The sequence below is a fragment of the Morus notabilis genome, unplaced genomic scaffold, assembly GCF_000414095.1.
Source record: "Morus notabilis unplaced genomic scaffold, ASM41409v2 Scaffold518, whole genome shotgun sequence".
Lineage (NCBI taxonomy): Eukaryota > Viridiplantae > Streptophyta > Magnoliopsida > Rosales > Moraceae > Morus > Morus notabilis.
The window spans coordinates 114076-129951 of NW_010366577.1; the positions used below are offsets into that span (position 1 = coordinate 114076).

Here is a 15876-nt window from a genome sequence, read left to right on the forward strand (position 1 = left end):
CACCAAGGTGGGAGTGTGGACTCCCGCCAACAAACACTATCACTCACATCACATGGGTTACAATATTTTACATACGATGCACAACGTGCTCGTGAGGCACTAGCTAAATTTCTAGCTAGTGCCGAATTGCCTCTTTCTTTTGAAGATGATGCCTCATTCGAAGAATTCATCCAGACAGCCTTTTGCCCACAATTTAAACGGGTAAGTAGAAACACAACTCGTTCTGATTGCATGAAAGTTTTTTATGCAATGAGACAATCTCTTGTTGATAATTTTAGGACTTTTAATGCTATTGTGTCTTGCACTTCTGATCTGTGGGAGGGGTGTAATAAAACTGGATATTTATGTGTCACAGCGCATTACGTTGATGACGATTAGGTTTACAAAAAAGAATAATTGGTTTTCGTTTATGTCCATATCCTCATAACGCAACAGTTATTTTTAGTACAATAATGAAAATTTTTGAGTTTTATGGGATATAAGATAAAGTTTTAACAATTACTTTTGATAATGCGTCAGCTAATATAGTTACAATTAATCTGTTTAAACATAGTTTGAAACCGGCATTTGGAGGGGAAATTTTTCATCAACGGTGTGCATGTCACATAATTAATTTATTAGTTCAGGCAGGAATTGAACATATCTCAGTTAATCTTACAAATATTAGAGAATCATTATCCTTCATATCTAGTTCTGGAGCTCGGCTCCAAGAATTCAAATAATATTACAAGAACAACCAGATGCGCCCAAGAAAGTTTTCAACTGACGTGAGACATATGTGAAATTCAACATATTTAATGTTAAAGGCAGCACTCCCGTATTCACAGCTTATCACGACATACGTAAACAGTAAGAACGATCAAATTTTAATTTTCGATCCTGATTGGCAGATTGCTGAGTATTTTTTTTAAATTTTTAGAAGTTTTTTACAATGCTACTGAATTACTTTATGGAGTTTATTATCCTACTCCTAGGTGCGGAGTAGATGGAACTGAATCATTGATGACTGCAACCGCAGAGAATTTAAAAATAGATATGCAACTAAGTATTACTGACGCTAAGAAAATGTTAGAAAAAGTTTTTAGTTTGTATGAAGCAAAATATAGCACAGGTCAAAAAGAACAGGGAACTTCATCGTCAATTACCAGTTCGGGGGGCCTAAATGATCGTCGTGGAGTTTCTTGAAGAAGAAAGAGAAAACAGCAGGATCGTCCTCAACACAAGTGTCTACGGAACTAGTCAAATATTTTGAAGCAAATTTTGTAATCGATGACGACAAACTAGACATCTTATCGTGCTGGAAGAGCAAGACAGATCGTTTTCCAACACTGTCCATAATAGCTCGTGACATTCTGACAACTCCAGTGTCAACGGTAGCATCGGAGCAAGCTTTTAGCGCAAGCAACCGAATTCTTGACGAGAAGAGAAGCAGAATGCATCCAGATATCTTGGAGGGACTAATGTGTGTTAAAGACTGGGAGGATACCAGAAGACGAAAACAACAATACACAGATGATTCGATGCAAGAATATTTTTCTAACTTAGAAATAACAGAATCTTCTGGAAGTACTTAGGTTTGTAATTTACTATTCCTAGCTACTGCACTCTTTTTTTCCTTCGCTAAGGTTTTGTCCCGATCTCCCCACGGGTTTTACTTAGCAAGGTTTTTAACGAGGCAGTCATTTATATGTACTCCTATTACGTCAATTCAATAAAATCACATATTTTGGGCCATATGATATTTTTTTTTAATTAAATTTAAAAAAAAAATACAAGGGCCTGGGCCCAGGCCTGGCCCGGCCCTTATGGACTAGGGCTAAGGGCCTGGACCGGGCCTGAGTTTTTCTTCTCAGGCCCGGCCCAGGCCCGTGATGGGCCTGGGATCAAGCGTGCCGTGCTGGCCCGGCACGTTTGACCTCACTAATTTTACCCTCTTAGAACCCCACTTGAGTATACCGTGTGTAGGGGTGTAAATCGGCCGGGTAGGGTAGGGTTGAGCTGAAAAATTGAGCCTACCCGACCAGTGCGGGTTGAGAAAATTTTAAGCCGTGACACTCTCTTAAGTCTACAAACCCGCAACCTTTCGGGTGACCTCGGGTAGGGTCGGGTTACTCGGGTTGGTGAAAACCAATTTTAATCTATGACTTCATCAATTTAATCAATTTTTTGTCAATTAATCTGTGCTTGTTACAGAAGAAATCATTATTAAACAGAACATGTCTTTCCTTCAATAGGAGGTCTAAATGCAAGGTGAACAATTAAAACACTCACTTTGAAATCAAACACTTTCAATATAAATAAAGAATGTCCTAATTCAACAACTATGGCATACAAGCATTTTTTTTACAGAAACCGTGAATCCAAAACATAAATAAGTTAACAGTTTAAAAGCATAAAGTCCATAAACTTATGAAAGTAAGAATTTGAAGTGTTGGACATTGTTTTACCTACTTTGAACATGTTCGGCCGGGTAGGGTTACCTCGGGTTCATGTAACCCCACCCCGCGCCCCTACCCGCGCAGTGCGGGTTAGGCATAATTAAAACTGAAAATTAAATAAAAAATTAGAAATCTGTGATTTTTGAGTAGGGTCGGCTCGGCTCGGCCGGGTTCGTCGGGTTCAGAGTGATTTCTTACAGCCCTAACCGTGTGCTATTTTTTGTTTGAATTTTGACGAAAAATGAAACTGGGGTGAAGTGAGAGAAATTCAAAATTTAAGATGATAAAGTGAAAACTTTTGAACTTCAGGAAGTAAAATGTGGGCGGACCTTAAAATTTAGAGGATATGGATGTAAATAATTTTTCTTTGTTGCGATCTAAGTCAACCCAAGCGATGACTCGGTGACATTCCTGTAAAGAGCTAAAAAATCAAGTGATCATTCATTTTCATTCGTCCCCAGTTGCGGCCGAAAGGTTTCTGTGGTATTGCTGGCCCAGCGTGTGCAGTGAACAAAGCAAGGCAAATACGAGAAAAAAAGAAAAAAAAAAATCTAAACACACCAAATAAACTCTTAAATGGAATAGGAATCTTTCATGCCAGCTTCCAGTTCAGTGTCACGACCCTTTTCGTCTCTCTCTCTCTAAATCATCGTCACATCTGTTCGCACATCGAAATGGAATCATCGGAGTACCTAAAGCTGTTCTTTGAGGAGAGCCAATTCTACAACGACATTGTGCTCGGAAGCCTTCTTCCGAGGAGATTTTGGGAGCCTTTGCCCCACTTCTTACAGATATGGCTGCGCAACTACATTGGCGGCGTTTCTCTCTACTTCCTCTCTGGCTTCCTCTGGTGCTTCTACATTTACTACTTGAAGCGCAACGTTTATGTTCCCAAAGGTAATACTCATAAAATCTCCTCTTCTTTCTCTCTGTTTTCGATTTCTCCGCCGACTTCGAAAACTCATTGGAACACCACCGTAGCTCTGAAATTTTGTTGTCGAATTCTTGTGTTGTTTTGGTTTTCTTCGCCTTTCTTGTTCGATCTGGAAGACTTTTATTTTAATCTCTTTTTATTTTCACAATTCGTTTATGGGGAATTGATTTGCACCGAACACCGATTAGAATTTTCTTTTTCTTTATCTTTTTTAATTGTTGTTATTTTTATTTTTTTAATGGGGATCTGTAGTTTGTCTATGATTTTTTAGCAGGGGAAATATGTGATTTTCTATGTGATCTCGCATGTTACAACGTCTGGGAAGTTCATTTTTACTGGGATTTCTAATGTGGTTCTTTTTTTTTTTTTTTTTTTTTTTAATTTTTTTCCCCTGCTAAAGAAATGTTTCTGCAATTCACTTGTAACATGCACATGACATAACCATGTCAATGAGACTCTGAAAAGCTGCTGGTGAATTGCATTCTGTTTACAATGTATTCGATATTTTGTTTATGAAATGGTCGCATATTTATGAGACGTTGGGTTAATGGATTAGAATCATGTGATTAGAACCATTTTTGATTTACGTGTATTTTTTGTGAGAGAAAATATTATAGCAAACCATGAACCATGATTCAAATCATGGTTTGAATCCTCCAACCAAACATCCCCTTAGTCTCCGTTCATTTCACCGATTCGAGTTTAAAATTCGAGTTTTGCTACAGTAAAAATTTCTAAGAAACAGTCACATCTAACTGTTTTGCTACAGTAAAAAGCTCTCCCATAAAGTCACATATGAATTCAAATTAAAAACTCGAATCAGCAAATTAAATGGACCCTAACTATGGGGTGGCGATGTCTTAAACTTGGAATACTACTTTCCTGTATATTGATTGGTTAAGGACAAATTATGTTCCACCGGGTCATATGTTGATAATTTTTTGGAATTTTTTTGTTCAATACTTTAACTGCAGATGCCATTCCCTCGAACAAGGCCATGCTCTTGCAAATGTATGTTGCCATGAAGGCCATGCCATGGTACTCAGCTCTTCCATCTATCTCTGAGTACATGATTGAAAATGGCTGGACAAAGTGTTTCTCGAGAATAAGCGATGTTGGTTGGCTTGCATACCTCCTCTATTTAGCAATCTATCTTGTATTTGTGGAGTTTGGAATCTATTGGATGCATAGGGAGTTGCATGATATAAAACCTTTGTACAAATATCTTCATGCTACTCATCATGTCTACAACAAGCAGAATACTCTCTCTCCATTTGCCGGTAAGTTCTCAACCTCCTCAACATGACTTTCATACTAATGTTTCTGTATTTAGAGATCTGTTTGATTCTGTATCAATGTGCACATATGTTCCTGTTTTGTTTGGTTAATAAGCTTTTTTAGAATATCACTATTTTCTCTTTTGAAATATACGCATTACAGTATTTCAATAATGTCTTTAGCTAGTGATTAAAATGTCTGAAAGGCATAACAGGAGTACTTATGGCAACATGTCATATCAGCGATGTATCTAAGATTAGTATCAGTGACAGTGAAGAAAACACAACGGTTCCAACTTGTAGATGTTGGGATAGAAATGCTGGTTAAAGCTGAAACCTTTATAAAATTCATTTTGTCCATATCATTTTCTTGTTTGGTCTGGTCTAAAGATAAATTTTTAGCATCGAGTCCAATGCTCTGACACCATGTTACAACAATAAGATGTTGATACTACAAAACTTCTATATTTTATTTGTATATAAATTGTATATGTTTCTACAAAACTTCTATTCTGACCTGTTTCCCTTCAATTCTTAACTGTGTTTCTACTTGATGTAAACTTAATTGATTTCATTCTCATCATCCATCTGCATTTGAATGTTACTGTCTACTCACAGCTCAATCTCATATACACTTTGATTGAACTTTATATGTCCGTTGATGTGTTGTAGCTTGAACAGCTTTCAGCGACTGTCTGTGACACTACATTTACTCAGATTTTCTGAAGGTTCTCTTTAAGATTCTGAAATTGATAACTAAGAAAACAGCGGTACAGAAATTGGTAACTCAGATTACCAAGTGGTACGGTGGTGTTTCCCTGCAGTAGTGGTTGGATGTTTAAAGGGATTAAGTGATTAATCATGATCCCAAGTTCGGAAGCTTCATTCATGCTTTATGGACCTCAGTTATTTTGAAGCAATTGTTTAGATATCTGCATGTGTTCAATAACCTGCCTATATTATTGATGCAGTGATGATTCTGATGAAGTTCTATTCACTTTTTAAGCATAAAAAGTTCACTTCAATTAGGAAGCAGTAACTCGTATGGTTTAAGTAGTCATAGAAAATTGAACGACCATCGAATTGAATTGTAACACAAATTGTATATATCTAGAAGCATATTTTGGCCTTAGTCGAGGGGGTAGTATTCTTTAGTATTCCATTTTGTGAAAAGCCTTTCAAAAAGCTTGCCGAATTATTCAGCTAATGACTAGAGTTTATTTCCTTCAGGGTTGGCTTTTCACCCACTAGATGGGATACTGCAGGCAATACCACATGTAATAGGACTATTTCTTGTGCCGGTGCAACTTACTACACACTTAGCCCTCCTTTTTATTGAGGCCTTGTGGACAGCAAACATTCACGACTGCATCCATGGCAACTTGTGGCCTATAATGGGTGCTGGCTTCCACACTATTCACCATACGACGTATCGACACAATTATGGCCACTATACTATATGGATGGATTGGATGTTTGGAACACTCCGTGACCCTATTGATGATGAATCGAAGAAGGTGATGTGATGCGCGATAGGTGGATTACCTATTTGGTTCTTCAGATTTGCTGTAATTTCAAATTGTGATACTTGTAGCTATGGTGAACTAAAAGAACGTTGAAAAGCTCATTGAGATGGGATTTTGACCACGGGAGAGCTTTCCCCTGTGAGAAAAGTGTTGAACTTATTACAATTTAATTATTATAGTTATATTGCCACCAAAAAAAAAAAAATGATATTGGAATGTATTACGTGAATTTTATTAGTTCGCATAAAGGTAGTGGGGAAAAAAAAGGTGAAGTGGGGGGAGTTGCCAATAGATCTTCCTGTAGAATAACGAACTCTGACATATTTTGATGTGGTAGAAAGATGTATAAAGGTTTTGTTATTGTACACTAGGGGGTTGTTTTGCAAAGCTGTAGAATGACGACTGGACTGCCAGTGCTTGTGTACTATTAGTCTACACCATAGGTGGAAATATGTGGATTTGGTGAGGCTCTTAAATTGTGGAGGAAAATGGAGCTTTATCTTTTTCTGGTGAAACTTGGAGCGCTATCTTGAACTTTTGCTTTGTAGACTGACGTCTTGAATTACTTGGCGTGTTTGGAACTAATTTCGTTTATGTTTTTCACGTTTTTCAAGAAAAAAAATGAGATTGAGAAAAAAAAAAAAAACGTGTTTAGAGGAAAAAAGGGAAGAAAATTGAAAACAATTTCATTTTTTAGTTTAGTGGAAAATCACTTAGAAAATGAAAACTATTTGAAGTTGTTTTTCATTTTTTGTTTTTATTTTTTTGGGCAGATGCCTTGTTTTTAAAAGTTTTAGTTTTTTCTTAAACTAAAAACAAACTATTAATAAAACTACTAAACACATTTTCAGAAACAATTTCTATATGAGATTAAAAACGTTTAAATAAAATCATTTTAGAACCAATTCTAAACGCACCCGTATCTTCTGTTCTCTTTCGACGAAGAAAATATGCAGGAAAGTTGGTACCACATTTGCCAAAAAGAGAACACGAGCACTCTACATGAACACCACAAGTTTTAAGTTTAGATTGACATATGTTAAAAGACATTAATATTATAGAAATACTACAACTAAAGATACTTAAAAAATTATAAAATTCATAAAAATTATAAATATATACATAAAAAATTACAAAATTCTCACAAAATCTAATAATACTAAATGAAATACACAAAAGTATAAGTATAATTTTATTTAGTACGCAAAACTTAAATGATATAACTGTAGCATATTTTATTGTTGTTTTAATATCCATGACAAAAGTCAATTCAACCTTAAAAATCATGACATATTGCCTAAATAATCAGGCCCTCTTAGTACTTTATCAAGTTTTTGGTGAAGATTGGTACTTTATCAATTTGATACTTTATAGTTCACAAAAATTGTCTATTTTGACAAATTTATTAGCACTACTAAGTTTTTTTTTTTTTTTTTTTTGAAATTTCATTACTCAAAGGAATGAAATACATACTCGTCGTGTTGCAAATGACTCTGAATACAATGGAATTTGACCAGAACAATTAGATCCACCAGCAAAAAATAATAATAAGCACAAGGTCGAATACTAATGCAGATATCAAAAGAGGAAAAGCCCGATCGACACATAAAAATTAAGTATGGTCAAAGCTCGTTGAAAAATAAATTTGAACATACCATGTCTCTGTTCACTGAAATTTCTCCAAAATTTCACTGAAAATTCCTCAAAATTTTTTAATATTATGCTCCAATTACTCTATATGCGGATATCAATATTTCGATTGATATTTACCATGTTTCTAATATTTTTTTTAATATTTTGCCCATATCAATATTATAGTGAAAAAATTTTCAGGATCCTCAAAAAGTCAAAATTTCTACTGAAATTTCAAAAATTATAACGAATTTTTTATCCACGTTACGTCCTATAATTAAAAAATTATTTTTTCTTATTTAAATAATAAATTCTAAAGAAAAATAATTACATCCCCTTTACTTTTTATTATTGACAACTCAAATTTTTTACAAACAAATATAAACCTAAATAGATTTTCAATTTAAATGTGCATGTCAATCAAATTCAATATTTTAAGTCAAATCGAAGACCTTTTAACCCAAATCATTCTCATTCAAGTAGTGCAAGTCATCCAAAAATTGAACAATAGATAGTAGATACACGAGCCTTGCACTCTTTGGCCCTTGCCGGTTAAGAGAGAAACGGTTGGGAACCGAAGATAACGAACAGAGACACAGTGAAGTCCGCACCATGCTTGCGACTCTTTTCCTCAGTCCTTCCACTTTCCCAAATACTCATCATCTCTCTTCCAACTTCAAACGACCCTCCGATTCTTACATACTCATCTCTTCTTCCTTAAACCCAAAACCCACAAATTATCACCATCATGCCTCCACAAAAGAAAACCCAGATTCCAAACCCCCATTGGAGCCCATTAAAATGCCCACACCTCCATGGATGAAGGGTCCTCTAGTTCTCCAACCCCACGAAGTCACCGACCTCTCAAAACCCGAAAACGACAACAAGTTCAGTAATAGAAAGGCTGAAAAATCTGTTAACGGGCTCACTGATAAGTTGGTGGGTCGTAGAGGGAAGAACGTGATCAAGAAAATTGCCAGAAGGATTGAAGAGCTTGGAAGAAAAAGTAAAGTCGATTCGGAAGAAACCCAGAAAGATTTTGTGGGAAAAAATGGAATTGGGGATTGTTTGGAAGGGCTTGGGGAATCGAGAAGTGGTGGGGAGAGAATGCCATGGGAGAAGGATGAGGGTTTTGTGTTTCGGAGGATGAAGAAGGAGAAGATAGTGAGTTCTGCGGAATTGAGGCTTGAGAGAGAGTTGCTTGAGAGGTTAAGAAGTGAGGCTCGGAAAATGAGGAAGTGGGTTAAGGTGAAGAAAGCTGGAGTGACGAAAGAGGTTGTGGAGGATGTTAAGTTTGTTTGGAAGAGTAATGAGCTTGCCATGGTGAAGTTTGATGTCCCTTTGTGCAGGAACATGGATAGAGCTCAAGAAATTCTTGAGGTTGGTTTTCTTGTTATGAATTTCTTGTCTCATTTCGTAATGCGAATCCCATAAATTTGATTGAAATAACTTTTTAATCACGTGTTTACTTATCATATTAGGAATGGTAGTTATAGAGAATGAAGAATGAGAATGGTAATCCTTGCAGCCTTTTATATGGATTTCTGGTTAAAAGGAATGCATACTCTTGATAAGTCACATGTTGTATAAGTCAATGATTATGTAATTATGCAAAATGATATACATGATAAAATTTATATTCTTAAGTTTAGAAAATAATAGAAAGGGAATTGGATATTCCAGTTGCTGATGGATAAGTGAGCATTAGAAAGGGAATCAATGATCTCCATGCTTAATCCTCTTTCCTAACCTGTTACCTTTTCGTTCCATTACTGTTTGGAAAACATGCCCATAGAGTAAAGAAACCTTTTAATGGCATTCCGACCATTTTGATCTTAATTCTGAATTTGCTCAAAAGAAAAGAAAAGGGAATAGTGTTGGGTGAATGGCAATGTGACCCTTCCTGTTGTATATGAAGTTGGAAGTTCTACTGCCGCGGGAAATTTGGGTCCAAATTACTCAATACTACGCCTTTTGTGTTTTCAAATAGTTTTGCTGCATTTTTCTCATTGAAACATATGCTTATGTTCAATGGATTTTAATTTCCTTCTTTGGTATCAATGCATTGAAATTCATCTAAACTCTCACTCCTTTCTTGGGTATAGATTTTTTAACTAGGTTACAAACTAAAATAGGAAAAGGTTCCTGACATTTTATGTATTACACTGCTTTCATTCATGAATTTTTCTTTCTCATTATTGTTGGTGATAAAACTGTTTCGTCAATACCCAGATGAAGACTGGAGGTTTGGTTGTCTGGAGAAGGAAAGATGCTCAAGTTATTTATAGAGGCTGCAATTATCAGCCGACTTCGAAAACCTTTCCAAGGACATATGCTGGCTTTTCTGGGCACCAAGAAACACCATTCTCCAATCTTGTTCAGCTGGATTCCAGAAAAGGAAACAGTGTTTCTGAAGTTAAATCTTATGAAAATACCATAGAAAGAAAAATAAGCAAAAAGAATACTGAAGGGGAGACTATCCCAACTGCGATCATTTTGAAAAATGATGCCAATTTCCAACCAAGCAGTTCATTGTATGTGAGGGAAGCTGATAGATTACTTGATGGTTTAGGGCCTCGCTTCATTGATTGGTGGATGAACAAACCTTTGCCAGTAGATGCAGACTTGCTTCCCGAAGTCGTTCCTGGATTTAGGCCTCCATTTAGACGTTGTCCACCACATACTAGATCAAAGTTGACAGATGAAGAATTGACATATTTAAGGAAGCTTGCTCACTCGTTACCTACTCATTTTGTTCTTGGTATTACATCGTCCGCTGTAACACATCAGTTCTTTTTTTGGCCCACAAGACTTGATTTTCAATATTTATCCAGTTTTTATCAAAAATAAATAAATAAATTATGGAGTTATGATCTATTTATGTTCACATACATAGACTAATTTAGAAAATAGGAGGTGAGAAACTAGGATGTTTAGTTTATCTAAGTTTAGATGAATTGTGCCAATGATCATTTTAAGACAATAGACCATACATAACATGCAAAGCTGAAGAATATTGCTTACTGAAAAAAAGAACTACCTCAGAGAAGAAAGAAAATAATCTGTTTTAGGATAATAACCTGTCAATGCGTACACAAAAAAAAAAAAAAAAAAAAAGCTTTTTTATTTTTTTAAAGAAGTAAATCCTCTTGCCACGTTTTTATCTCTACGTTTCTGTATCAGGGCTGTTTGATAAAATTGGAGCTGAACACATTTAGTCTTTAGGCACATAATCTTGATATCATAAACATCAAGGTAATTAAGGACATGTACGATGGGGTGGTCACAAGTGTGAGAACTGCTGGAGGCTACACGCCAGAGTTCCTCATTCGGATCGGCCTTCATCAAGGATCTCCTCTTAGGCCTTATCTTTTCACCATTGTGATGGATGAACTGACAAGAGAAATCTAAGATAGAGTTCCTTAGTGTATGCTTTTTGCAGACAAAATAGTTTTAGTTGATGAACATAGGGAAGGAGTTAACTGTAAGTTAGAACTGTGGAGACAGATTCTCGAGACGAAGGGATTTAAGTTAAGTAGGACGAAAACTGAATACATGCATTGTAGGTTTAGTAACTCAAGTAATCAGAGTAATGGAATTTCTTTAGATGGTGTGGAGATTGGGGCTTCTAAGAAGTTTAGGTACCTTGAGTCTATAGTGCAGTACGAAAGAGATAGAAGATGATATTCAACATAGGATTAAGGCAGGGTGGGTTAAGTGGAAGAATGCTACGGAAGTTTTATGTGATGGCAAAATGCCTATTAAGTTGAAAGGAAAGTTCTATAGGACTGCAATTCGCCCAACTATGTTATATGGTAGTGAATGTTGGGCCATTAAGAGACAACATATATCTAAGATGAGTGTGGCAGAAATGCGCATTTTAAGATGGATGAGTGGCCATACGAGAATAGATCGCATAAGGAATGAAGTTATTCGTAGTAAAGTAGGTGTAGCACTAATAGAAGATAAGGTACGCGAAGGCCGCTTGAGGTGGTACGGGCATGTCCAACGTAGACCGCTAGAAGCACCAGTTCTTGCTTGGGAGGACATTCTTATACCTAATACTAGGAGAGGGAGGGGTAGACTAAGAATTACGTGGACCGAAGTAGTTAGGAAAGACATTCTAGATCTAGGCTTTCAGGAAAGTCTAATTTCGAACAGAGCTGCGTAGAAAAGTGAATCTATATAGCCGACCTCAATTAAGTTGGGATTAAGGCTTATTGTTGTTGTTGTTGTATTATGCACAATATGAACACACACTTTGGCTATGCATATTTACTTGAAATTTGTTTTTTTGTTTTTTTTTTTTTAATTATTTTTCCTGTTAATTTCCGAAGGCAGGAACAGAAAGCTTCAAGGCCTGGCTGCTGCCATTTTAAAATTGTGGGAGAAATGTCACATAGCAAAGATCGCTGTGAAGTTGGGAGTTCCAAACACAAACAATGAGCAGATGGCATATGAACTTAAGGCAAGAATCGTACTATACAAAAACTGACAGTGTCAATTTTGCATGGTGGCTTAGATGTATATTAAGCTCCTTTCTTTTGGGGGAATGTAGCTTAGTTATTGGTCTCCCAAGGGAATGATACCCTGATCCGATCATAAAATAGCGAATTAATTTCTTGTAAATCACCCTAACAGTGAATTAAACTCAAATTAAGCCTTCATATCTGTTAATTAGCGTTGACTACAAAATTAGTCTTTTGTAATTGTGGCATCTCATCTCCATCTACGGCTATACTCCACATATTGTCATATTCTATATTTTCTTTGCCTTCCTTTTTAGTCTTGCTCCTTTGTGCTTCAATATGAATGAATTAACAACTATTTTGGCCTCTTTCTTTTGTGGACGTATTTTGAAAATTTGGTCAAACAAATTTTATAATTTTATTCTCCCTTTTATCCAGAAATACTAGTATCCTTCTTGTCCTATCGCTCCTTGTTTTCCTCGTTTAATAGTAATCTTTAGGTCTTTTACAGCACAACAATGGTTCTCTTTCTAGGATATGAAATCCTCTTTTTCTAGGACACCAATTAATATACTTTTGTCTTATTATCTCGAAGTAAAATTGTAAATGCATTTAGCCTACATTATGCAATCTTTGTGTTATGGTTTTCAATGTATGTTAAAAATTGTTAAAAATGATATTTTACAAATGCAGTGTCTCACAGGAGGAGATCTTTTGCTTCGCAATAAGTTTATCATTATACTTTACAGGGGCAAAGATTTCCTTCCCGACCAAATTGCAGAGTTAATAACAAAAAGAGAAACAGAGCTTGAATATTGCCAACTCTACGAAGAACATGCTCGACTAGTAGTGGCTGAGAAGGTTTTTGTAGCTGATGAACCACTAAAAAAAACCAGCCCGGCTGGAACTCTGTCAGAATTCCATGATATTCAAATAGAGTATGGGGACTCGAACAAGGGAAACATAGAGGTCAAACTTCCATTTGAAGCCGAAAAAGAAAGATTAGAGAGCGAACTCAGAAAACAAGAACGCAAACTTTTGATTGTAAGTTAAAAAGTTGCTAAACGTTTATTGCCATTTTTCTATAAGTATCCATGCAGGGATTTTTCAATTATTAGTTTGGATTGGTTCAGAGCTTCTTTCTTTTTTCCTATTCATTTGATCCCTTTGTACTTTAATTAGTGAAATGGTTTTATTATAATGAATTTGGTGAAACTACTAGTTATGCTATATTAAAATTTTAGATGTTTCACCTGAAAATCCTGAGATTGTTTCCCTCATTAAACTTGCCAAGATCTAGGACTGAACCTGGGGGTGGATTAGATCCTTGGGAACAAACCTAATTAAGATGTAATAACACGTTGCATATCCCACGATCAAATTACTAGCCAAATGATATAGATGGAGTTAAGGCTTTTGTTTTTTATTTTTTATTTTTTTATTTATTTCCAACCCTCATATTATTCAACAGTAGAGAAATATGATGTAAAACATACCCTTCAAAGAAACCGAGTTGAGTCAGACTTGCATGACCACGTTTTGATGTAGTCAATTCCATTTGGTTTTTTAGCATAACAAGCTTTATTTATTTATTTATTTATTTATTTATTTATTTATTTTCTTCTTGGCCCAAATAAAGCCAAACCCAAACATTTTTAAAAAATGAGCAAACTAGACTGTGATTTGGCTGTTTTATTGATTTTTGATAACCTTTTGCAGCTTAACAGCAAAATAAAGAAGTCAACAAAGGAATTATTGAAGTTGAATACGGCGTGGAAACCTTCTGAGCGGGATGGTGACCAGGAAATGCTAACTGAAGAAGAGAGGGAGTGTTTCCGGAAAATAGGACTGAAGATGCGCAGTGTTCTTGTCCTTGGTAAGGAAAAGATTACAGTATTTACTCAATGGCTTGAATTATATATGCTTCATTCTCCAAGAATCCTTTACTTTGGTGTATGAATTTTAAAATACTGACTAGGCCAATGTCATAGCTGAAAAGGATACGTACTTCGTTGTCGTCTTAGCGTTTATAACTTACTGGCTGGAACTTAAAACTGATTTTACGATATTATAAGGAAGACGAAACAGTAAAAAACTAAAAGTGATCAGGATATTTGTGTTGAAGTAGCATTCACTTTAACTGGTGTATTAGTCATTGTCTGTGCTTCAGCCCTTATGAGGTGTATTCTCGCTCACTTCTTTCCGGTTTGTTGTTGACTTCAGGCAGGCGAGGGATCTTTGATGGTGTAATTGAAGGCCTGCGTCAGCACTGGAAACACAGGGAAGTAGCCAAGGTAATTACGATGCAGAGATATTTTTGGCAGGTCATGTATACTGCAACGTCGCTTGAAGCAGAAAGTGGCGGACTTCTGGTTTCAGTGGAGAAGCTAAAAGAAGGCCATGCAATTATTATATACCGTGGAAAAAATTATCGACGGCCTTTAAAACTGATATCTGTGAACCTTCTAACGAAAAGAAAAGCACTCTCCAGATCTCTTGAGATGCAGAGAATTGGAGTAAGATCGTTTTCTAAATACTTGACCATACTTCTGGTTCAGGTGGAAGTTTTGTACTGATTTTTTCTTTCTTCCTTTTCTCTTCCTTTCTCAGTCACTCAAGTTTTTTGCATACCAGAGACACCGAGCAATTTCAGATTTGAAGCTTAAACTGGTATGACTTGGAACTTCTTCCTGAAAACATGCTTGACATTTATGTGGGCTTTTTTCGAAATTCACATAATAAGTTTGAAAAGAATCTTAAATGAAACAATGCTTCTGGTCTTTGTTGTGAAAATACCTCAAACTGAAACTCTTCAGAGTTTAACCTTTAAAATCTTATATTTATTTATGGACTCCCTTACTGATGAGAACACCGAGAACCTAGATTCATTGTTTAGCGTTTGAATTTTACAGGAAAATCTGCACACTATCTTGAAAGTTGATTGAAGAGAACGTGCATCATCTTGAGTATTCTGCTCATTTAGAACTTAGATGTCTTCTCTTTGTCAGCAAATCACTCCGAAGGTAAGGCTTTGGCATCTTGAAAATATGCCAATTTGTCACTGCTGCATATTGTTTCCATCCAATGCATGCGTCTACGTCTCTGATGCACATGCATCCATGCATATGAATTAAAAAATATATACTTAGTCTCCTTCGTCATAGCCCTTCACAGTATTGTTCTTCACAATGACCCTTGCAGCTATGCTGTTTGCAAGTTCTTCCCCTTTATTCAAATTGTATTGCAGCTTCAGCCCCTCGTCTAATGCCAGCTGTCTGTAAATCCAATGGGGAAAACATTTTTCAGTATTGCTATGAGTTATCAATTTCCTGTGTCAATAGTTTTCTTTTCCCAACTATTTCGAAAATCATCATCCTAGTACTATAAGCATCAGATTTATGTGAAAGTCGCCCCAAAGTTTCTGGAGAAACTTCTGGTGCTATGCATCCACTGCAAACATTGACATGACACACTCTCCTCTCTGTTGCATAATTTTGAGAGACCAAAATCAGAGATTTTTGGACAGAAATCTTGGTCTAGTAGTCTATTTTGTGGTTTTATCTCACTTAAAAAGAAATCAAAGGATCTTTGAAGGGAAAG

The 15876-nt window shown here is 36.0% G+C and overlaps 3 protein-coding genes across 6 annotated transcripts in view; 2 read left to right on the forward strand and 1 right to left on the reverse strand.

The window, feature by feature from the left end:
* Positions 1-2875: 2875 nt before the first annotated feature.
* LOC21409683 (delta(7)-sterol-C5(6)-desaturase) lies at positions 2876-6675 on the forward strand (the record flags this gene model as incomplete). The annotated part of the gene is made up of 3 exons (XM_010110560.2): positions 2876-3335; positions 4347-4652; positions 5880-6675. Coding segments are annotated over 3 exons (1062 nt in total), but the record flags the coding sequence as incomplete, so codon positions are not given.
* A 1655-nt stretch (positions 6676-8330) lies between these two features.
* Positions 8331-15876, forward strand: part of LOC21409684 (chloroplastic group IIA intron splicing facilitator CRS1, chloroplastic) — a 10022-nt gene continuing 2476 nt past the window's right edge. For 3 of the 4 annotated variants that reach the window (XR_002903301.1, XR_002903302.1, XR_002903303.1), the window contains exons 1-8: positions 8331-9187; positions 10040-10568; positions 12145-12275; positions 12970-13320; positions 13996-14152; positions 14500-14792; positions 14887-14946; positions 15189-15299. Coding sequence is in view for 1 of the 4 variants with exons in the window: in XM_024173807.1 (XP_024029575.1) it covers positions 8420-9187; positions 10040-10568; positions 12145-12275; positions 12970-13320; positions 13996-14152; positions 14500-14792; positions 14887-14946; positions 15189-15221 (2322 nt within the window). In the remaining 3 variants the exon portion in view is untranslated. Of the gene's footprint in view, positions 9188-10039; positions 10569-12144; positions 12276-12969; positions 13321-13995; positions 14153-14499; positions 14793-14886; positions 14947-15188; positions 15865-15876 lie in introns of those variants that run through there. The other variant, XM_024173807.1, reaches the window with a different exon arrangement.
* Positions 15422-15876, reverse strand: part of LOC112094002 (S-protein homolog 4-like) — a 7136-nt gene continuing 6681 nt past the window's right edge. The window contains exon 2 of the mRNA XM_024173818.1: positions 15422-15551. Within this exon, the coding sequence (XP_024029586.1) occupies positions 15422-15551 (130 nt within the window). The remainder of the gene's footprint in view (positions 15552-15876) is intronic.